Source organism: Anticarsia gemmatalis, chromosome 13 (assembly GCF_050436995.1).
Source record: "Anticarsia gemmatalis isolate Benzon Research Colony breed Stoneville strain chromosome 13, ilAntGemm2 primary, whole genome shotgun sequence".
Classification (NCBI taxonomy): domain Eukaryota; kingdom Metazoa; phylum Arthropoda; class Insecta; order Lepidoptera; family Erebidae; genus Anticarsia; species Anticarsia gemmatalis.
The window spans coordinates 7,837,718-7,860,068 of NC_134757.1; the positions used below are offsets into that span (position 1 = coordinate 7,837,718).

Below are 22,351 nucleotides of genomic sequence, written 5' to 3' on the forward strand. Positions count from 1 at the left end.
TTAACTCCACACTCGCATGTTTCTCACGCAGCGGTTACTTTTGCGTCCATCGTCATCGAGCGCGAGAACTGTAGAGAGAACTTTGTGAGAATGTGTACCCAAAAAAGTTCTCGCTGAGAATCTCCGGAGATTCTCGCGTGAATGTCTCGTGTGAATGTGGAGCGCCCTTTACAGCTGGCAGGTAGGGGGTACGTCCATAATTTCACTAGTTACATTGACGAATTTGACGATGTCTTTGATGTTGTATTGATATCACAGTGTACTATTTATTCCACGCTGGATATTGGATAGATGTCATGAAATAAATTCTTATCATACCATATCAATCTACTCCGCCCGCGTCCTCCTTTGGTCTACGTTGGTCTGTACGTCTGTCAAGTGTCACTTTACTTGACAGTTCAATACATTTAGGTAGGAAAGTGTCAAATTTTACAGAAAATAGATAAAAAAAAAGATTGATTTTCAGTTACGGAGACAGAAATTACAACTTCTAAGAAATATTATTAAGTGTATGTCCAGAAACGTGTACACATTATTATCATGAATAGCATAGGTGAGGAATGTACAGAGTTAAAGAAGAAATATGACGACTGCTTCAATAGTTGGTTCTCCGAAAGGTTTTTGAAAGGCGATCACGATGATTCAATGTGTGCCGGAATATTTAAAGTCTATCAGGATTGCGTGAAGGTAAATCATCCTGACTTTACAGTTACAAACGTGTTTTAGTATAAACAAACAGGTTTTTTAAAGTGTGAGGTTATGTATTTATCAGTATCCCTATCATAATATTATCAGTCAAAATGTATTAAAAGGTTAGATAAAAAATTCTCACACCTTGCTTAGTAAGCTAAGTAATATATTAAATAATTACACTGAAATTCCATTTACTTCTAGTTTAGATTAAAAGGATGTTAGTTGCTCAATGATTTCATTTAATTTCTTTATGCACATAACCTGTTAAAAATTTAAAATCATGCTTGTAACTTAAGCCACTTTAGTAGATACCATCCATGATTTCCAGAAAAAAATAAATCTATTCAAGCCCTGACTAGTAGACAAGCAGTCTATCTAAGGCTCATAATACAGTGGCTCAGTGTTAAAATGTTTTGTAACACATGTTAACATAGATATTTAAAAAAAAGTACTCAGTGCATGACAAAACATATACTACAATTATTTATTTTAAACAACATTGTTATTTTCAGAATGCTATGAAGCAGCAAAATATAGATTTCAAAGAAATTGACAAGGATGTACTTGGCACTGAGAGTGAGTTCAAAGCACCACCCACAGGGAACAGTAGTTGACAGACAATAGTATTGTGTGCATTGCAGCTCACTACATGCTGGAATAATATGCATTGGAAGTATTGGCACAACAAACCAATACAAAACAAAGATAGTAATCACAAAGTTGTAACACACCATGACATGATACATTATAAATAAGTTATTTTCAATACCCACATGTTTCCGCGCTTGTTATACTTATGTGTGTTAAAACTATCTGTTAAGCCCAATCAATGTATTTCAGAATGTATTAAAAGGTTTAGCCTTGCATTTATGTATGTATGTATTTAGTTCAAATCTAGTTATTATTTTTTGTATTTAGGTTATGTTGTATAGTTAATTGTTAGAATGAATATTATGAACATATAATTTTTTGTTTCATTTTTATAGGTACCTGTAATTATTCTAATGTGTCCCATACAAGACATTTGGAAAACCATAAAGCGAATGGTAGGTATGGTTGTCCTAAACCTTAAGTCAAACTTACAATAAAAAAAGATGGAATACACATAAAAAAAATGGAATAAGCATTATAAAAACCTCACATATTAGATTATAAATAAAATATTATAGTTTGTTTCCCAGTAGTAGTTACAGAAGTTGAAAAGTTATTTGTAATAGATGTTATTTTTTAATAAGTGTTTAATTTTTTCAAACGACTGCCTACATTATTGTCCTCTTTTGTAGATATTACTTAAGAATAAAAGAGTTCTTCTGTATCAACACATATTATTGAGCCTTTAATACAACTTAATATAATTATGTCACTATCTGCATGGGTTGCTCAGATGAAGATATTTAAAGCAAGCCTTATCAATTTTGCTCCTAAATCAATTTCATAGAAACTAAAGGTGACTGCCAAATTTAATGCAGGTATTGGTATATTTTATTGTAACTGACAACAGTGTATAATCAAGGGTCATAAATAACGTCACAGAAGACATAAAGTAGAGAATTCTTTATTTATTCAATTAATAAGTGTTTAATTAATACTAGCTAGAAAGGTTTGATTATCTCTGACTTGTATCTCGCGGTCTATACACATAACCACGGCTCTTCATTTCCCTAATCACACCAGCAGGCAAGCGTCCTGATACTGAGATAGCATACACACCTTTGCAGAATCTACCTGTAAATTGAAAAATAGTTGTCAATAAAATTTAATATTGTTACTAAACTTGTGATTAACTACAATGAATTATACAATGTACACAAGAAGACTAGTTTATTTAAGGATCTGGCTATAGAAAGGTGATACAGGAAGCCCTATGCAGTAATAGTAAAAAGAAAACAAGCAGTTTATACTACAGATCCTAGGTTATAGCCTTTACTTGGCCAACATTTGTTATGAAGATACTAAGGTACCAGAAATATTGAATAATTGATATAAACCTCATTGGTACTTACTTATTCTTTGCCATTTGCAGACCCAACTATCTTCAGGACTCATTACAGCAATCATCCTGCAAAATATGTGTATTATAACAAGGCAAATATAACAACAGTCACAGACATGAAACTAAATTGAATACTGATCACCGGCGTAAAAAATGTTACTCACCCATCAAAGTTGTTACTAGTGCAGTCATAAACATTATCTTTATTGTTTTTCATACGAAGGAACTCGTCACAATTGTCGCAACCCTCATACTCGAACTGGTCGAATGTCTGGAAAAATTAAGCATTTATTTCACCACCAGCCGTATATCTATACTAATATTATAAAGCTGAAGAGTTTGTTTGTTTGTTTGAACGCGCTAATCTCGAGAACTACTGGTCCGATTTGAAAAATTATTTTAGTGTTAGATAGCCCATTTGTCGAGGAAGGCTATAGGTTATATATCATCACGCTACGACCAATAGGAGCAGAGTAACAGTGAAAAATGTTACAAAAACGGGGAAAATTAAGTGACGCAAGCGAAGTTGCGTGGGTCAGCTAGTTGACAATATATTTACAGCTATATAGCAAACGTAACATTAAAATATAACTTAGGTGAGAACAATATTTGAAAGTAAATTACGACAACGCACCTTTATTAGCGAACAGACTAAACAAGCCCTCAGGCCTCTAAGATCTTTTGGTACTGTATCTAATGACATTTTACTAAGGGGAAGTTTGATAAAACACAATTATATATGATAATGTTAGGTATTATAAAGATTTTAAAACAGAATATTCATTATAACGTGAAAATGCCTCAAACAAAACTCAAGCAAGCTCTGTGACTTGTCAAATGTCAAGTGTCAATTATGACAATGAATTATGTCATTACTGACGGCCGCATTTCATTGGATTACCAATGCAAAAAAATATTTGGAAAACTTAATATTTTAGGCATATTTTATTACATAGCTCATAGCTATGAAATAAATAACTCTGTGACAGTGTGGGCAAATAAATAAAGAAATCGAATTTAATGCATCAGCATTGACAAAATAAATATTTTCCTCAATCTAAATTTTACAACTCGTAGGTACCTATCTATCTATTAGGTACTTAATGCAGTATGGACTTACCTATTCAGCCTGTCGTAGTTTTCGTTAAAATTGTTCTGACTTTCACTCTTATACATTAACAGGTCCATAAATAGGTTTAGTGTATTTTGATAGACCAACTAATTTCTGGCCCTTAAAAATTTTACTATTTGGTTAGTCTCAGCGAAAGTCTTAAGTCAATGTTCCCATTGAATATGTTTTGTACTCACATATATTGTATACTGAGGGCAATAGGTTTTTAATTTGTGGACCACAAAACCCACAACTTGAAGGCGCATATAGTAAAGAATTATACGCGATTGGGCCATCATTTTTATTAAAACTCACTGCTCAAGCAAGTAAAATGATAATTGTGTGTGTGAGTAGAAAGTAGGGAGCATTACGTTATGGGGTAGCGTGGAGAATGATTTAACAGGATGTATATCGCATTTATTGCAGTCTATTTAATAGTGAGCTGTAATACCCCATTCAATTACAGATTTTGCGTCTCTTTTTTCTTACGTAATCAAGGAATAGTGCTACTTTTCTCAATCATTGAGAAACTATAGGTAGGTAAAGAAAGTGTGGATAAAATAACATGAAAACAGCCGACATTTTTTTCCAGTTTTGCAGCACGACAATATTGACTTGGTATGCAGGTATGTAAACATAAATATGGATACTTATAAATGCACTATTTGCCTTAAGCCTAGGTGTAACACATGCTGGCACAATGACACTAAGGTTCAGATGCAATCCAAAAAAAGTATTAGGTTTCTTTCTACTTACGACGCTTAGGGCCTGCTCAAGTTAGCTTTATGAGAAGTTGAGCTCAAAGAAATAGTATTCCGTCCTTGGTAGGTAGTTAGAAAGTATATTAAGTATATCATAATCATACTTTTACTCATGTGCCTAGGATATACTTAGTTGGATCTATCCGAGAAACCGATATAGACGTCGGTCAGTCTAACAGGATGTATGTATGTACCTACCTAATATTTAAAATTACTAGGTATTACGAGTATCGCGGAGTATCTGATTGGAGGTACCGCGTCCTGGCCACGTTATGGTGACTGTAGAAGGAACACCGTCAGGTTTTTAGTCGGTATGCCCAAGTTAGCCGGAACGCCTTGCCGGCGGGAGAGCCCCACAGACCCCCGCTTTCGCTCCCTGGGGCGGGACATGCAGTAATGCATTTTCCTGACGAAAAAAAAAATGGTATTACGAGTACACGCACCGAAGAGACCACGAGACCGAATTTAACTACATAGTTATAATAAGTGATAATAATATCCCTAGTAGAATAAAATTCTTATTTTGCACGTTAGCCAGCGCATGTATTAAAACGCATGTTCATCGTTTTGTTCTAAAAACCAATTAAACGGACTGATTTGCGTTTTTTACGTGTTTATGAATCAATCATTAAATTGATTGTAAATTGTCATAATATACCGGGCTCATAACTACACATACAACATATAAACAGTCATGTGAGCGACGGGGACGGACCGTACGAATTTATAGTAAAAATGGGCATTTCTCAGCAACATAGTGTTTTTGTATAATTGATCTGGCAAAATTTTAGATTCTATTTTTGGACAGGATATCACAGTAACATTATAGAGTTATCAAAAAGATACTCGATAATAGCAAAGGCCCCCCTGTAGTTGCATTGGTTAATGAAATACAACGTTTTAAAAAAAAATATTGCCAGCTGAATGAGAGGTGACCTGGTAAATGAGAAATAAGGCACATATAAATGAGAAAAATGTTTAATAAAAAACGTAAGCAGTGGTTTCTTTGGCTTATAATCAATTAATCATATTCATAATTAGGAACACTTTCAGGTAAACTCTTAAAAAACTAAGTTAATCTAAGAAAAGCACAGAGAAATGTAAAACCAGTACACATCTTCAAAAAACTATATTTAAAGCTCGTACAGATAGGCTTGAACAAGATACGTTGATGATCAAGATCAATAATATACGAGGTTTATAAAACAAAATCAGTTCGTTCTTAATAACAAAATATTTAAAACTTATATGTTAATCTCCCATACGTGAATAATATCACAGTTCGATTTAGAAAAATAATTAAAATCACAGTCTGAACAATGTTCATTACAAACAAAAACAAGTAACCTCTACAGATATAACGTAGATTAATAAGTAAACCAAGATCAATCAATCTAGTCTCTCGTTTATATTAAAATACAATTAGATATTTATCCATTACGTAAAGCCATTTTAATTAATAACAAAAATATTTTTTTCTGTCGAATCTAATCAAAATAAAAACACAGTATAATAGGAACAAACAATTAACTTAAGGCAAGCAACCATTGAGTAAAAATATTAATTAGGTAACGTGACACATACGAATATTTTTATTATAAACATTAAAAAATATTTAAATCATCAGACTCGCTATCTGACTGTGCTCCCCACAGTGGAATGTCTATATCCATTAAATTCTCTAAAGTTTCAATGTTTGGTAAGTTTTGGGCCTGTGTGTATGTATTCTCTTTTTCATGAGTTTCTTCCAAAAGCAGTAACCTATTTTCGTTCACAGTATTATAAGCAGGTTTAATCAATATGTTAGATATTATGTTAACTTTATTTTGTTTATAATTTGATGGGGCAGCACAGTCCTGTTTCCCACTAGCATTCATTATATTACACCAGCCTTGTTCTCTTAATAAATTTATCTCTCTTGTAGATTCAGCTATTGGTACTACTGCGTCAACCGTGTTCTTGGACGGCAAAGTATAAAAACCTAGATGTTTTCCATGAGGACACAATATAGCTTCTTCAATGCATGACATATCGGTGCAGCTTAAATTCCGGGCAGCAATTATATTTGAATCAAACGTCCATACGATTTGATGCATTTTCATACAACCAGGAAAGGCATCGATCTTTTGAGGAAACAGTAAATCTTTTTCATAAACGTCGTATTCTGTTACTGGCTTTATAATAATATTCTGAATGCTCTGAGAAATTGCGTTTTTGAAATCGTAGAAGTCGGTGATATCTTTACCACAAGACACTGTTCGGTCAGCAGCTTGCTTTATTGCAGCACCCACGCCATCGGGCGCCCCCTTACCGTGGCCCGATTCGGTAAAATTCCACGTGATAGTGCGAAGAGATTCAATATATTGTTGAAATGAAGCTATTACATGAAACATTTTTTTGTTCCTGTATTGACTTGAAGGCGAATCTGATATGAAATGGATACAGTTGAGATTTGGGCAAATATTCTCGGATATAAATTCTAAAATCGGGACAATATGGGCCCACACTGCTGATGCGTCGTGCCTCACACAGTCACTGATAGTACAAAATGATTGATGCTGAAGATCACCTCCATCAGCTGCTCTGTAATAAATAACTGAAGTGTGTAGTGTTACCTGCTTGCGGCTACCGCCAAAATGGTAGGACTGTATTTCCTCGTTACACTTGACAGCATAATTTTCACTGAAGTCTACGTGTATGATGCAGCTGCCTACGCGCAGATTATTTTTCAGGAATGCGATGGCCTGGTACTGCCCAGCTATGTTCCTGCAGTGCTTGTAGAAATCAGTGAGTAATAACTCTAAATTAGTAATGACGCCTAATGGAGGGCTGCGTAATTTTACTTTCTCCGTTATGCGCATTTTTCTCCGAGTCTCTCCTACGTTTTGAATTCGAGTTTTCCACTGCCAATAAGAAATCTCTTGATCATTACTGAACTGTAAATATGGAACGACCTTCTGCTTACAATTATCGCAATTTCTATCCAAGCAATCGATGCTGTAAGCATCACAGCAAGTTTTAGCCAATAAATCACGATAGCTGCTAATGGTTGTTATTTTCTTTTGCCATAAGGCTTGGATCATCAAATTAACATTTACGTGTAGCTTACAAAGACACGTTTCTCTGGAATTTATGTTAGGCATCAGTATCCAAAATGGCCTTAGACGACAAAAAGTTGGATAACTAATATTTACATTCCTTTCTGTTTTATATTTTTCATGTAAATTCTTTAAAGTGTCCGTTAAGTACCTTTTTTGCTTTTTTATCTTATTTTTCACTATACTTTCTTTTTTGCCTGCACAGAGACGACTGTGCCTATCTTCTCCTAAAAATCTAATAACGTCTTCTTTAATATTTCTTCTTCTTTCTTCTATTCTTGCCTTCCTTTCCTTTATATTATGGTTTTTAACTATTGCTTTTCTTCCAGTATTATTTAATTCTCTTTGAGCCAAACTATTACTTTTTGACCTTCTTTCAATTTGCTTTCTGTATTTCTCGTTAATTTTCTTCAGATCGGCTATTTGTACGTTTAACTTTTGAATTATTTTATCTTTTTTATATCGTAAACGCCTTTTAGCTCCGCTAGAATTTGACGTAACTTCCTTGTTTATATTTATAGATGACTTAGCCATAACATTTTCATCGGACAAAATTGAAGGAGATAATGGAGTAGCAACATCATTTTGCCGAACATCGTTATGCCGAACATCATTCTGCCGAACAAACTCATTACCGGATTCGTATTCACTTTCAGGAGGAGTATTATTTTCCAGCAAAAGAGCGATCCTCTTCTGTGCCTTTTTCCTAGAATGAAAAGCCTTAAAATTCTTCCTCCATGCCTTTCTCTGTAGTCTCTGTTGTCTTGGAGTCATCTCTGCAATGCTTAATTGCTTTTTTTCTTTCTTACGCCTGAGGTAACTATGTTTATTCTTCTCTTGTTTTTCTTTCCACAACTGTTCGTCACTTTTTATACGTTCATAACGCCGTCTCTCTGCTAACCGTTTTTTTAAAAGTCTTTCTTCTCTAGTCTGCTTCTTTATTTTCCCCATTTTTTAGATCTAGAAATAAAATATACAATAAATTAGTCTTCAATATGCGAAAAGTTACTCAAATCCTAATTTACCTGGAACATATCTAATTTATCTGGCGCAAATTCGCCAGAGAAACCCAGGTGAATTAGAGCCAGATAAATTAGTTTTACTCATAAAAATTTATTTAACTTGTTATTTGCATACAGCCAATGAACCATAAAAAGAAAATAACGTTTAAAAACACTAATGAATCAATATTATGTATTTTATGAATAATATTCCGTGAATATTGTTAAAAAAAATACGTCCATATAAATTAGTTCACTCACCTTACAAAATCCAATTTTGAAGCTGATATCGTAAATAATTTTGGCAGCGAGCGGCAAAGAAGCGTCGTCACGGTACCAAAACGCAGAGGCGACTGGTAGCGGGCGGGTGGGGCGTCTTGACAAACGATGCAAGCGACGGTTTTTGTAGGTAGTTAACGCAAAGACGGGCCAGTATGACGGGCCAGAGTCATATATGACTCACTGGACAGGGAAGTTGTTAACAACTTCCCTGTCCAGTGAGTCATATATGACTCACTGGACAGGGAAGTCCAATACGCTCCAGTGAGTCATATATGACTCACTGGAGCGTATTGAAATAAGTTCATGAGTCACATGTGACTCATTTCCCTATGCACTTTTGGGCAGATTTTATGATATGAACGCAGCGCTATATTTTTTAAAATGTGTCGTGGACGTGTGGCAAAACCTTTACCCATCAAGGAAATAAATGAAAATTTCGTGATTTTTGGCTGGAAAAACCAAAACAAAAAACATAAAACCAGTGGACGTGGGGCTATCACAAAATGTGTTGTATGGGGACAGGGAAATTGTTAATACCATGACCACGTTTCTTTGCTGCTCCTCGCCAAAATTATACATGATATCGACTTCGAAATTGGATTTTGTAAGGTAAGTAAACTAATTTTTATGGTCGTATTTTTTTTACCAATATTGACAGAATATTATTCACAAAACACATCAGATGGTTTCATTGGGGTTTTACAACATTATTTTTTTTTTTTATTCAATAACTGTATTAAAATAACAAGATAAATGGATTTTTATGAGAAAAACTAATAAATCTGGCCCTAATTCACCTGGGTTTCTCTGGCGAATTTGCACCAGATAAATGAGATATGTCCCAGGTAAATTATGATTTCAGTAAATTTTCCCTTATTAATGACTAAATTATTGTTTATTTAAGTTCTAGATCAAAGAATAGGGGAAAATAAAGAAACAGACTACAGAAGAAAGACTTGTTAAAACGGTAAGCAGAGAGAAAACAGTATGAATATGTTAAAAGTAACCAACAGCTGTTGAAAGATAAAGAAGAGAAGGATAGACACATATCTCAGGTACAAAGGCGAAAAAACTATTGAGTATTGAAGAAATATCATCAAGACAACAGATAGTGTGAAGAAAAAGATGTAGAAAGAAATTTAAGGCTTATTATTTAAGGAAAAAAGAACAAAAGAGAATCGCTATTTTTCTGAAATATTATACTCATCCTGAAAATAAATGATAGATACTGCTGGTTACACCGTTGTCTTCATCAATTTTGTAAAATTGTCCAATAAGAAAATACCCATTAGATTTACAAAAACGATAAAATCTATATCTACTAATATTATAAAAGTCGAAATTTTGTTCGTTTGTTTGTTTGTTTGAACACGCTAATCTCAGGAACTACTGGTACGAATTGAAGATTTCTTTTACTGTTGGATAGCCTATTTATTGAGGAATGCTATAGTCTATATATCATCACGCTACGACTAATAGGAGTCGAGTATTTCATAAATTAAATCCAATCCGAAAAAACATTACGACAAGTGTAGAAAAAACCTGAAAGTAATTAAAATAGTAATTGTTTGTGTCAAAGAAAAGTAAATAGTACTGAAAGAAAGATAATAGTTAAAACCCCTGTACACAAACATAATATAAAAAAAAATGAAAGTAGAGTCGAACTGATTTTGTTATATCGACCACTGATAATTATTATGGCATAGATAATACAAGTTCAAAAACCTTCCAAATCTCTTACAAAGTATTATAAATAAGTAAATTATATGATCCTGATCATGTACTTGTCTTATTCAAGTGTATCTTGATCATATTTATACGAGCTTTATAATAGTTTTGAAGATGTGGACTATTTTTACATTTCTCAACACTTTTTTCCGATTTACTAAGGTTCTTAAGAGTTTACCTGGAAGTGTTCCTAATTGTGACTGTGATTTATTTATTATAAGCCAAAGAAACGGCTGCTTGCGTTTTTTATTTCACATTTTTCTAATTTACCTGTGCCTTATTTCTCATCCACCTGGTCACATCTCATTCCGCTGGTAATCAAAAATTTTAAAACATTGTATTTCATTAACTAATGCGTCTACAGGAGGGCCTCCGCTATTATCGAGTATCTTTTTGAAAACGCTATGATATTACTGCGATATTATCGCCAAAATAAGAATCTAAAATTTTGCCAGATAAATTATGCAAAAACACTTCATTTCTGAGAAATGCCCTCAACTCTATTATTTGTCCCGAATTTTCCATTAGAATAGGTGGCAACCCTCCCATTATCTACTTTGTGAGGCCCGTTCCCTTATCAGGCGCAAATTTTTCTAAGTCATTGGTCATTGTTTTGTTTGATAAGAATACGTCGTATTGCTCAAGGGTTATTTATTGGATTTTGTTGAGATCTCTGAATGAATGGGTCGAAAGGTCAACCGAGAGCCCTCAATGGTTGACGTCATGATAGCAGCTGCGCGGGCGCATATCTCCGTAACTATAAGACCGTTAAAGACGCTGCGTAGTTAATTTCATAATTATGAAAGTAAGTACCTAATAAGCTTAAAATTAATTAGTTTATTGCGCAGATTGCAACATAATGTCTAGATGCAAAATGTTTTAAAAGGAGTTCCCTGAAATAGTTATACTCACACATAAAGCATTAAAATGAAATGAAATTTATTTGATTTATAAGTTTTATTGATTTATTGGGTAGTACCTACCTACCCCGAAATGCCATTATTTGGTATCTAGCTTTATTAGGGAATGCTTTTTCGGAAAATTCCATTAAGCTTAACTTATACTGGCAGGATACATAAATAAGTATCCTATGTATAGTCCTGCCGCTTGCCGGTAGAAAAATAAAGGTGATTAGTTAAGACCAAATCAGTGACGCACAAATAGATAAGTACAACCTACCTAAGTACTTATCTTTTTAATTTCTGGCCGGAATTTCCGATCCGTTATCATGATCGTGGTACGCAACATCTTTTGTGATTACTTTTCATGTGACCGCTCTTGGTTGATCTTATTATGACGCATTACTACCTACTTAATAATTTATTAGGTATTTATTTATTTAATTGGTATCGGAATACATGTATTTGTGTAGCGGTGTATGATGGGTGGAAACATTGCACAACCAGCCCTTATTATGATTTTACAATCTCGTCTTTCAAAGTTATTTAATTATTAGATGATTAGCGTGAGTTGAGACGCAAAAAAGAAAAAACTTCTAAAAATGTCTTGTATCTGCATGTTTATATTTTCATAATTATCGACTAAATGGTCATGTGATCATATCGTGTTCCGAGTGTCCGAAGTGTCCGAATATTTTCCTTAATATTTTAAACGATTCTAAAACAAATGATTTTCTTGCACCTATGCGTCTCAGAACTTACCTATAAGTATGTCTATAATTTTCTTACTGTTTTTTCTTTATTCATAAGACGATAAATCAATAATGTTAAAAGTGTGAAATGTAAAAATCCAATGTTGTTTTCTTGGAAAACAGACTTCAGAATTAAAAAGTAGAAGGAAAGCTGATTGTGTTTCAATAACAAACAACAACCCCACCTGGACTATGCTAATTCGACACATGAAAAATGTATTGTTATGTATTTTTATTCAAATTTGTGACGGTTTGTTCTAAAATAGGAATAAAACTTAATTTTAAACTCTAATATATTCTTTTGCGAAATGTGTTGTTTTTCGTAGACATTATGCGGTATTAACCATTCGAATTTATGAATGAAAATTTTATTTAGCATAGAGAAACAAATACATACCTACTACGGACAACTCTACAGACGGTTTATTCCGATCTGCCACCCCTAGCTGAGCTTGCCAGGGTGTTTTGTCACTAATAAGTGGCGTTTACCATAACAATTTGGTACCTTTTGCTACTATAGATTCTTGAGCATGAAAGCAATTAACAGTCATCATCATTTAAGCCGCAGGCTACTTTTCTGCACAAAATATAGTTATAATAGTTGATAGAGGTATTGCTAAAATATTTCGTTGTACTAATTACAAAGAAACTGTCCTACCAAAGAAACTTTTGGCAGTAGTCCATTAATAAGTACCTATATAAGTAGTAATAAATAATTTTCAGTATTTCCAAAAAAATTTTTTTCGTATTGTTGATATTTTGTAACCTACACAGATTACAGGTTAATATGTACCTTAATAATTAATACTTACCTAAAGAAAACGTTAGGGGTGTTGATTGCCAGCGCAAATTCGGTATAGTTGTTACTATCGACTAGCAAACGACCGATATTTAAAACAAGAAAGGTTTTACTAACCTTTCTTGTTTTAAATATCGGTCGTTAACTTACGTTTTTACATAAAGCAAATAGTTTTTACGATATAGGTTCTGAGCGCAACAGTTTTTCTATATGAAATCTAGAATGGCACTCAGTGGTCGGTAGCCGATGTGGTAGATAACAGTAATTAACAGTATCCAAAAATCTGCATACAAGTATCCAATTTTCTTACACTGTTGACAATCGACCACCGTCTAAATATCGATATCCGTGGCGTGTTGTGGTGCTGGCGTCGTCAGTTCGTCCGTGGCTCGCCCGCGCCGCCTCGCTCTTCACCTCCTGACAGCGCAGGTATATAAGCCGGCGTGCCCGCCCGTTGTGTGGCTACTCCGGCACGCTCAGGCACGCTCCACCACATCCACGATATCTTCTTAACAACCACTAAACGTTTTTTGCGAGACACACTTGTTTCAGTCGAGAAGGCGCGTCGTTGTGTGTGACCATGAAGAAAGGGTGGATAATATTTTTTGTGATTTGTGTTTCTGCCACTGCAATGGTTCCTCGGAGCAGAGTAAGTGTTTATTTTTTTTTATCCTTACCCATATACCATTTCATTTGCGCGGCACCTGTTTTAAGTGAAAGTTTATTTTAACAAAGGAAAAATAAGAAAATGATGACCAGATATGTAGCTATAATATAGGTATTCAATCATTAAAATGCTTATCAAAAAACCGTTCATGGGTTGGTTTTCTTTACACTTTGCGTTTTCTATCACTCCATTATTTTTCTTTTAATTGAAATTAAAAATAATTATTGTTGACATTATGGAGAAAACGTTGTAATAAATAAGCGTAAACGTATAACAGATTTAATCAGATACCTTATTACAGAAAGGGTATCTCATTCATCTTATATTTCGTCTTACTTATTCTAGAAGGCTCCATAAAAATCGTCAGTTTATTTTCCTAACAGTGCCTACCCACACTTATCTAACAAAACTTTACCTTACCAACTTATTAACTTAATTAGGTAACACGAAAGTTATTCGTCCAATTAACTAACAAGAGATTTTGGGTGCAACAACCGTACTGTAACAAATAAGTTTCACCATCTCAACAACAAAATACTTACACAAAACTACGCAATCAATCTCATTCATAAAACGCATATTGTTACTATATTATGTGGTTTATATACGTTAATACAAGCAGTGATAATGAAATCTTGTTTGAACCGACTGCTCATCGGTTCATCGGTTATGTCGATAAAGTAGACGATCAATTAACTAGGCCCTCGCATACTATGACTTATAACAAGATACTTGAGCTTGTGAGTAGAATAAATCTGTTATCATTGTACTTTGTTTACAAACTTCCAGCAACAAAATGGTCGTATTTAATCGTAGTATCGTATACATTGTAGAAAGTATATGACTAGACGCTAAAAACTGTAGGGAATTCGTTCAAGATTTCAATTTAGGTCTGCAATTTCGACCGAGATCGAGACTGGACTTCTTTAAATGAATCAGGAATGGATAAAAGATTTTTTGTTATTGCTTTTTATTGTTTTCCATGAAATATGACGTAGGCATATAAGTGAGATAAGATGCACCGACTTGTACCTACTGAAAACATCTCTGATCTATACTAATATTATAAAGCTGAAGAGTTTGTTTGTTTGTTTGTTTGAACGCGCTAATCTCAGGAACTACTGGTCCGATTTGAAAAATTCTTTCAGTATTAGATAGCCTATTTATTGAGGAAGGCTATAGGCTATATATCATCACGCTACGACCAAAAGGAGCGGAGTAGCAACGAGAAATGTTACAAAAACGGGGAAAATTATGACGCATTCTCTCTTATGAGACGCAAGCGAAGTTGCGCGGGTCAGCTAGTTAATAAATAATGCTGGTGGTCTGTGTGCAAAATAAGCAGGCCTTAATAGAAGAACAGATATTTATTTGTTGGGAATCTGTCATAGATTATTAACCCGGATCTTGTAGGATTTTATTTCTATTACACCTATTCGCTTATAATACTTGCTATCTAAATATTTTAATAGTTATTCTGAGTGATATTTTTTTTTGTAATTCTCGCCTTTTTTGACAATCAAATAAATACGGTTTCTTTCGTCATCATGGGCGGGTGACAATCAATAGCAATGATTCAGGTGGCGTCAGTGAAAGAGATACAACTTCATAATACCGATACATACCAAGCTAATGAAAAGTGTGTTAATTATTTTTCTCACAGACCGCAGCGGACACCAGTTATATCAATCCACTAGTTGACTCGCGCTGCTTCGCTTGCGTCACAAAAGAGAGAATAGGTCATGATTTTCCCCGTTTTCGTAACATTTTTTACTGGTGCTCTGCTCCTTTTAGTCGTAGCGTTATATAGCCTATAGCCTTCCTCAATAAATAGGCTATCCAACAGTCAAAGAATTTTCCAAATCACATCAGTAGTTTCCGAGATTAGCGCGTTCAAACAAACAAACAAACTCTTCAGCTTTATAATATAAGTATAGAGTATAGATCGACTTACTTTAGTATGTAGTTCACGTTACAGCGAGCAAAACCCACTGAACAATCTACTGACGCAAATTCATCAGTATTAATCGAATGCGCAAGTACAACACCATGCGCTTGGACAACATACTCGCACTCCCATCGAGTACAACAGCTTTATGTCCTCAATAAATAGTAAGTTCAATCTGATTATAACTATCAATTACTCGTTTAATTGTTATACGAGAATGATCACGTTTAAACTATGTAATAAATAAATGTATAATTTTGACTCATTAAATTCCCACTGATGGTCAAGGTTCTCCTCCCGAAATGAGAAAAAGATCAACGCAACTTGGAGTTTATCGTATGGAAAAGTGCGGGTTGGGGACTAAGCATATCTTTAAGAACTCTCAGACATGCAATGTGGCATCACAATATTTTCTTTCGCCGTTAGAACAAGGGGTAATGTTTCTAAAACGCACATCGGAAAGTCTTTGGTTTTTGAGTTCCAACCTTCAACCACTTGCGTGGGAGTTATCGCTGTTGTATAATTATTGTTAGTTTAATCATGCACATTATTCTTTCGATAGTTGCGTATGCCCTCCAGACCTGATGTGTCAGGCGGATGAGGACGATTCTGCGGTAAACGCGTATGTGCACCACTGCAGAGCGCCTGGAGACAAGCTGATAAATATCGAAGACAGTTAGTGCCCACCACACGTCATGGCGCCGACTGATGTATTAACTATCACCCCATCCACCGAACCTTCACAGTGCAGCATCACACCATCAACAATTCAACAACACAACCCATTTTTGACTCAACACTAATTTGACGCAGCGTTTTTATGCAAAGTTCAATTTCTGTAACGATACGAGTGGGTATGTAATAGTATGTATTCATACTCTCAAAACAGTATTGCTCATGATCATAAAGCGTAATTTTTCACCAAAATTATACGTAAAACTGATTTTAACCTTCTATTTTCACAAAATTGATCAAGCGTTTACGCGAAAACGCGAAGTGATCTCACATAATTATGCAGTAATTTGATTCACGTAACTGAATTAGTCCTTTACTTCTATGTGTTGCATAATAATATATTTTTAACCCATTCTTGTTTTTCTATGCACATACGCCACTCAATTGTCTAGTATCTTTATGGTACAGTACAGCTCGAAGTGCGGTTAACTTTCATTTACAAACCCTTGTCGGTAAATGCTCAAGATCCTTTATGATGATCTTCTGCCTTTATTCATTTAGTAAATCTGTGACTATCGCTTTTTACAATAAGTCACCATGATACAAATTAACCATTGTATTTATCCCCGGTATTTTTACTACCAATATATGTATGTAAGTAGTACATATTGTTTGATTCAACTAGCAATTAAACTCTACAGACGTTCATTTAAGAATGTTTATTTATTCACATATTGTAATTATGTATTGTCATATCATCCATTTCATCATATATGTAATATAATTACAATAAAAGTACTTAGTAGTTAATAATTACCTAACTAATAAATACTTAATTCATAAGTACCTACCTAGACTTACATTGTCAATTGAAGTCAAATTACTTACCGACGCATATAAACAAGCATGTACGTCATTTTAAGTTCCTATTTACTTGTATACAGATAGATTTAATATAATTTTAAAATAATAAAATTAAGTTATTATTAGAATATTTTTGTAAAAGTTTTTAGTAAAAATAAATGGTCGACCACAGAATGTTTTTTTATTTGCAGGCCCAAAATATAAGTGAACACTAAGATACTTAACTAAAATCCTCGGAGTCGTTAGATTATGTCTCCGTCACCTGTAACTTTAGGCTTAAATCTCTTGTTTTCGGCTAGTAATAGACTACTAGAAACTAGAGAAGTTTATCTATTCAATAGCGTTTTTTATATGAGTTTAAGCGCTATTGAATAGATAAACTGCCGCTAAATGTACCTCAGAAACGGGGGGTAAGTAATTTGTTGTGCGCCATGTCCACTTATAAACAAAAGAAGAGAGAGAGAGAGAAAACAACATACTTAGGTAGATTAATTATGTCCTGGTGGGACTCAAAGCATTTAAAACAACAACGGCAACAGCAATATTTCAGCCATAGATTTTAAACACTGCACACAACAATGTTGGACGTGAGGCGAATACTAGTTATCCCTCCTTGTATTAGGTCGGGAAAAAAGTCTTTTCGCATTATAGTATGTATGAACTTGTAATAAAATCTCTTTGGCTTCAAGAATCACAAATGAGTTCCTACACGGTTCAATAGGTATCTTTCAGTGAGCTCGTGAGATAACCAAATATCGAGCTTTTTTGTGTAGAGAAAAGATTTTATTACAAGTTCATACATACTATAATGCGAAAGGACTTTTTCCCTGGCCTAATATTTAAATCTAAATCACATTTAAATAGTTAAGATAGTTGATTAATTGCGCAACAAACCCTTTGCTACAGACATTGCCTCCTTCTCATCTAGTTTAACATAAATTATGTTTTTCGCCGAATCTTTCGCCGGCTTTTTGCCTCATTTCTTTGGAATAAGGACGCTAAACGTAGGCAGTGTAAAGAAAAGGTCGGCTGATTGGTTTTCATAAATTTAAGTAAGTATATTGTAAGAATGATCGAGGTAGTGATAATATGTGGAATCCGTTTCAATCTGTGCTAGATATAAAGTAATCTAGTCATATCTATCATGTAAAGCACCTCATCTTATATTTGTAGTTTAATAATAGGTATTTATAGCTTAAGCCTTAATGAAACATACTTAAGTACATAATATATAGATTGTTTGACGACTTAAAATAGTTTAAAAAATAACATTTTATTAAGACTTAGTTAAATCTGTAGTTTAGATATTGAAATATGTTCTGGTCAATAAAGTTAAATCCTACATAAAAAAATATTCGTGATCATTCATTGCAATCAGCATTCCTTTGCAAGTTTGTAATGTCGCCACTCTGCCTGTTTATTTTCTACTACCCACATACGTTCCATTGTGCGGAATCTATAGAAATTTATTTTCATCGACGGAAAGTCTATTGCGGTTATAACCGATATATTCGATTAGATTAAATCAAAGTTTAAACGTATCAATATCAGCAACGAATTACCAGTATTTTTAAAAGTTATACTTATAAATGTAAGATGAAGGTAGTCGTTTATTAAAGTTCAAAACAAGTTTATTACACATATTTATATCTGTGTAGATGTAATAATGTTCTTAGTATAAATTGTGGCTCGCCAGTGCAGCTCATCCTTTTCATCGCGGGCGTCAAACGAGCAACATTTTATCTCCTGCGTTGGTATCTTTTTTACTAAGCTTATTGATAAAAATGGATTCAGTTTCTGGTAACTTCGCTCCCGAGGAACAGAAACCTATTTTTACTCTAGCCGGTGAACCTAATTCTACAACTACAACTGTAAGTACTGTTAATTACTTATCACTGCTGCTTTACCTACCTACTACCTACCCACAACTTAAAACGATGACTGCATTTTATAAAGTAATAATAAATAATAAATTATGACTAGATAATATTTAATTATATTATAATTCCAGACTCAGGATTAATGTGTGTAACGAAACACGTGGTTTTCGAAATTAGTGCATGATTAAACAGTTTTGATAAAATTGGTCGCACCGATATGCATTTCACTAGTTATTATAATGTGAGCTAGCCGTTAGCCCATTACAAAACTATAGCTGGTTGCGTACCTTAAATAGGCCTAGCTTTTCAAGAGATGGAGATGTAAATTTTCCTGACGATATTTTCATTTACCCACATTCCGAAGGGTAAGATTATGATATATTTAGTAGACCGGGGTAAATGTCACCGGTGTTTGTCGTTAGGTGTGATTGTCTAAGCAAAGCGATACTCTCATCTAATGATCTATCGACAGTGTAGGTACTATACTTATCTGGTTTATATTAATCTCTCTCGTATTTGTCACACAGGATAGTTACGCATTCGCGGACACTAGGAATTCGGGCAACCAGGACGCGGTGTTGTCTTCCATGACCCCTATGATGTCCGGGCTCGCTGGCAACGAATTATTAAACATGCTGAGCCAGCAGGAGCCCCGGGTTGCAGATTCAGGTGATTACCTACATGATTAATTCATCATTCATCATTTTATCACATAGGAACTGTAGCTAGATTCTCGACAACCGACCTGCCATCGAGAAATTTTGTATGGCGTCGTACGAAATATTTTGGCAGTACATTCTAAATGTCAAACTTTCGATACTCGACAGTACCGACTGTACAGAATCACGCTACTGTTCTTTTAAAAATACCTACGAAGTACCTACCTGGATAAAGATCATAAAATTAATACGCCCTGTTCTGTTCTGCGCAAATAATTCTCATTGTCATGCCCTGCATAGTAATTTACTTAATTATACATTAAACAGGTAGCCATTAACTTTGTCAAAACCAAACTTTTTCGTTTTCAGCGCCTTCCGTCGCCGAAATGGAGGAACTGCTAACAAACATTCGTTTGAACGGATCCGACGTCTTCAATGACGATAGCAGTCTAAACAATTATTTCACAGGTAGGTATATTGGTAATTGGTATCTACCATATTGGTATACATATTGGTTTTGAGTAGTGGTATAAAAGTGGTCCCAGACTAAGAAAAGGCTGGAAACCCCTGGTTTTGAGTTACAAAAAAATTGATTAAATGTTAAACTTTTTAACGTTTTTTTGCTAATGTATTACAGGTTACAACCGTTCAGATTCGTCATCATCGGGTGTTTGGTCTGATATGCAAAGCTCTAATAGAAACAACGAAATGATGGATACTTTCGACTTCCTTATCAAAAGTGAGTACCAATCGTAAAAAAATGTTATAATTAAACCTAAACAGTATCTAACAATCACTTTGTTCCAGGTTTGTCGTCGGCTAATAACTACGTGTCAATGTTGACCCGAGAACAGTTGTCGGTACTGCGTTCCATTCGCCCTAGCTTACTTTACGAGTTGCTCCAAGAGGTCGCTAAAGCTCGAAGCGATAGGCGTATGCGCCGTGCCTTACCTAATGTAAGTACAACTTTATGCCAATCTCTAAATTGATTTATGTCATTCGATTTTCGTTTGTTACAACTGGTGCCACAATCGCGTGACGACGTCTGTCAAGAAAGTCTAATCACAGTACCAATATATTTGGCCCGTATCGATACGAAATTGTTGTTTTCCTCAGGAGTGTGCATTCTGTAAGAACAATGGTGAGAACGAGGAGTGTTACTCATCGCACGCGCTGAAGGACTGGCGCGGCCGCGTGCTGTGTCCAGTGCTACGCGCCTTCCGCTGTCCGCGCTGTGGCGCCACCGGCGACCGCGCGCACACCATCAAGTACTGCCCCGAAGGTGCCGACACCGGTGAGAACCATTGTGGTAAAGCGACACGCCAAATAATGTCTTTTTCACTGACTTTCAATATTATACTTGGTTTAGGTACCAATTACATACTCTTTCTACTCTGTTTATGTACTTACTCATATGATCCATACCAAGTGCTACCAGTCTGCTGAGATCATCAGTTTAAATGGTTAAACTTTTAAATGTAACTGTTATAGATTTTTTGTAAATAACTTTGTATATCTGAACAGGGTCCAGTGGTCTAGCGTCACGACGACGCGTGCCTCCATCGACGTCGCTGTTGCTGGGCGGGGCTCGCCACGGCGCCGCGCCCGGCGGTCCAACCGCGCCCGCCGCTTCTCCGGTCACCTCGCCCGCCAACCCAGGCCTCTCATACTCCGCTTCTTTATGGTCCAACTTCGGAATCAACTAATTACGCAGTAATGTTCACTAGGTCGATATTCTAAAATAATAATCATATTTTCTCTTTTGAAACCTAGATAGACACCTAGAGGATCTATTCTCATTACTTACTTAGTTTGAATTCCCGCTGTTTCGATGAAATCTTATACAAATAGAGTTTCGCACATAGGTACATTATCTGAGATCATTTGAAGTATACGGTTTTCTGATGTAAATATTTTACTTAGTATTTTCAAACAGGAGATCGTATAAGTGTATTACTACTGTTGCTAAATGTTTATCATTCTATTAAATGTAGTAGAATAATAAACGACAAAACATTACAACTATCTACCCACAAAGCGTGCGGGACATGCTTTTTTTTCAGAATAAATGGTATCAGATAATATCCTGCTATTCCAAAACTTCAATTAATTTTTCATTGGTTTTTAAATATTATCATCTAATGTTATTAAATGTCAACAGTTGATTAAAACATTATTGTATTTATAACTATATAGATTTTTTTTGAGATCACGCAATTAGTAATGTATCGTTTAGTAATGAATTTATTCTTAATATTAATTCATTTTAAATTCACACTATTACAATTATTGATCGACTGTATCCACAGCCAAATTTTGATGTTAAAATCATACTATATGTACCAATGAAAAATTTTTCTCATCCGTTATGGTATACATACATATTCAAATATACTTATTTTTGTGTATTCATTCTTTCATTTTAAACACCAATGCTACGCTTGGAACACCATTTGTAAAACCAGTCCGGGTTTAGCACAACTTGATCCCGTTCGTTCCCATGGGAATTTTGATCCCATTGATCCCAAACAAACCCAGTCC

General features: G+C 34.7%; 4 protein-coding genes and 1 long non-coding RNA gene across 6 annotated transcripts; 3 read left to right on the forward strand and 2 right to left on the reverse strand.

Annotated features, from left to right (window-relative positions):
- The first annotated feature begins 376 nt into the window (after window positions 1-376).
- LOC142977922 (TP53-regulated inhibitor of apoptosis 1-like) lies at window positions 377-1,658 on the forward strand. The gene is made up of 2 exons (XM_076122052.1): window positions 377-687; window positions 1,206-1,658. Exons 1-2 carry the CDS (start codon window positions 541-543, stop codon window positions 1,305-1,307), a joined length of 249 nt encoding a protein of 82 aa, XP_075978167.1. The 5' UTR covers window positions 377-540; the 3' UTR covers window positions 1,308-1,658.
- A 574-nt stretch (window positions 1,659-2,232) lies between these two features.
- On the reverse strand, window positions 2,233-3,538 carry spt4 (Transcription elongation factor subunit spt4). The gene is made up of 4 exons (XM_076122051.1): window positions 3,321-3,538; window positions 2,851-2,957; window positions 2,697-2,752; window positions 2,233-2,418 (listed from the first exon to the last, which is right to left on the reverse strand). Exons 1-4 carry the CDS (start codon window positions 3,387-3,389, stop codon window positions 2,300-2,302), a joined length of 351 nt encoding a protein of 116 aa, XP_075978166.1. The 5' UTR covers window positions 3,390-3,538; the 3' UTR covers window positions 2,233-2,299.
- Window positions 3,539-5,524: 1,986 nt separating this feature from the next.
- On the reverse strand, window positions 5,525-9,096 carry LOC142977668 (uncharacterized). Its single transcript, XM_076121735.1, has 2 exons — window positions 8,919-9,096; window positions 5,525-8,616 (listed from the first exon to the last, which is right to left on the reverse strand). The coding sequence occupies exon 2, from the start codon at window positions 8,605-8,607 to the stop codon at window positions 6,163-6,165; it is 2,445 nt and encodes an 814-aa protein (XP_075977850.1). The 5' UTR covers window positions 8,608-8,616; window positions 8,919-9,096; the 3' UTR covers window positions 5,525-6,162.
- A 4,402-nt stretch (window positions 9,097-13,498) lies between these two features.
- On the forward strand, window positions 13,499-17,445 carry LOC142977831 (uncharacterized). Its single transcript, XR_012959725.1, has 3 exons — window positions 13,499-13,766; window positions 15,763-15,896; window positions 16,295-17,445. It is a non-coding gene; the product is annotated as an uncharacterized LOC142977831 (long non-coding RNA).
- Window positions 17,446-18,934: 1,489 nt separating this feature from the next.
- Window positions 18,935-22,218, forward strand: LOC142977475 (uncharacterized). Of its 2 annotated transcripts, none has more exons than XM_076121372.1 (7): window positions 18,935-19,142; window positions 19,679-19,820; window positions 20,180-20,278; window positions 20,448-20,549; window positions 20,618-20,766; window positions 20,927-21,119; window positions 21,335-22,218. In XM_076121372.1, the coding sequence occupies exons 1-7, from the start codon at window positions 19,056-19,058 to the stop codon at window positions 21,514-21,516; spliced, it is 954 nt and encodes a 317-aa protein (XP_075977487.1). In that variant the 5' UTR covers window positions 18,935-19,055; the 3' UTR covers window positions 21,517-22,218. The 2 variants fall into 2 exon arrangements, with proteins under 2 accessions (XP_075977487.1, XP_075977488.1); XM_076121373.1 differs by having other exon boundaries at window positions 18,939-19,142; window positions 20,927-21,104.
- The last annotated feature ends 133 nt before the right edge of the window (window positions 22,219-22,351 follow it).

What these genes read in the sequence shown, in the direction of transcription:
- LOC142977922 (XM_076122052.1), top strand. Translation starts at nt 541, where the DNA reads ATGAATAGCATAGGTGAGGAATGTACAGAGTTAAAGAAGAAATATGAC. An exon ending in TCTATCAGGATTGCGTGAAG is followed by an intron (nt 688 to 1,205) that starts GTAAATCATCCT and finishes TGTTATTTTCAG; the next exon opens with AATGCTATGAAGCAGCAAAA.
- spt4 (XM_076122051.1), bottom strand. Translation starts at nt 3,389, where the DNA reads ATGTCATTAGATACAGTACCAAAAGATCTTAGAGGCCTGAGGGCTTGT. An exon ending in ACTAGTAACAACTTTGATGG is followed by an intron (nt 2,753 to 2,850) that starts GTGAGTAACATT and finishes CATATTTTGCAG; the next exon opens with GATGATTGCTGTAATGAGTC. An exon ending in CTGCAAATGGCAAAGAATAA is followed by an intron (nt 2,419 to 2,696) that starts GTAAGTACCAAT and finishes TTCAATTTACAG; the next exon opens with GTAGATTCTGCAAAGGTGTG.
- LOC142977668 (XM_076121735.1), bottom strand. Translation starts at nt 8,607, where the DNA reads ATGGGGAAAATAAAGAAGCAGACTAGAGAAGAAAGACTTTTAAAAAAA.
- LOC142977475 (XM_076121372.1), top strand. Translation starts at nt 19,056, where the DNA reads ATGGATTCAGTTTCTGGTAACTTCGCTCCCGAGGAACAGAAACCTATT. An exon ending in TTTCGACTTCCTTATCAAAA is followed by an intron (nt 20,550 to 20,617) that starts GTGAGTACCAAT and finishes ACTTTGTTCCAG; the next exon opens with GTTTGTCGTCGGCTAATAAC. An exon ending in TGCGCCGTGCCTTACCTAAT is followed by an intron (nt 20,767 to 20,926) that starts GTAAGTACAACT and finishes TGTTTTCCTCAG; the next exon opens with GAGTGTGCATTCTGTAAGAA.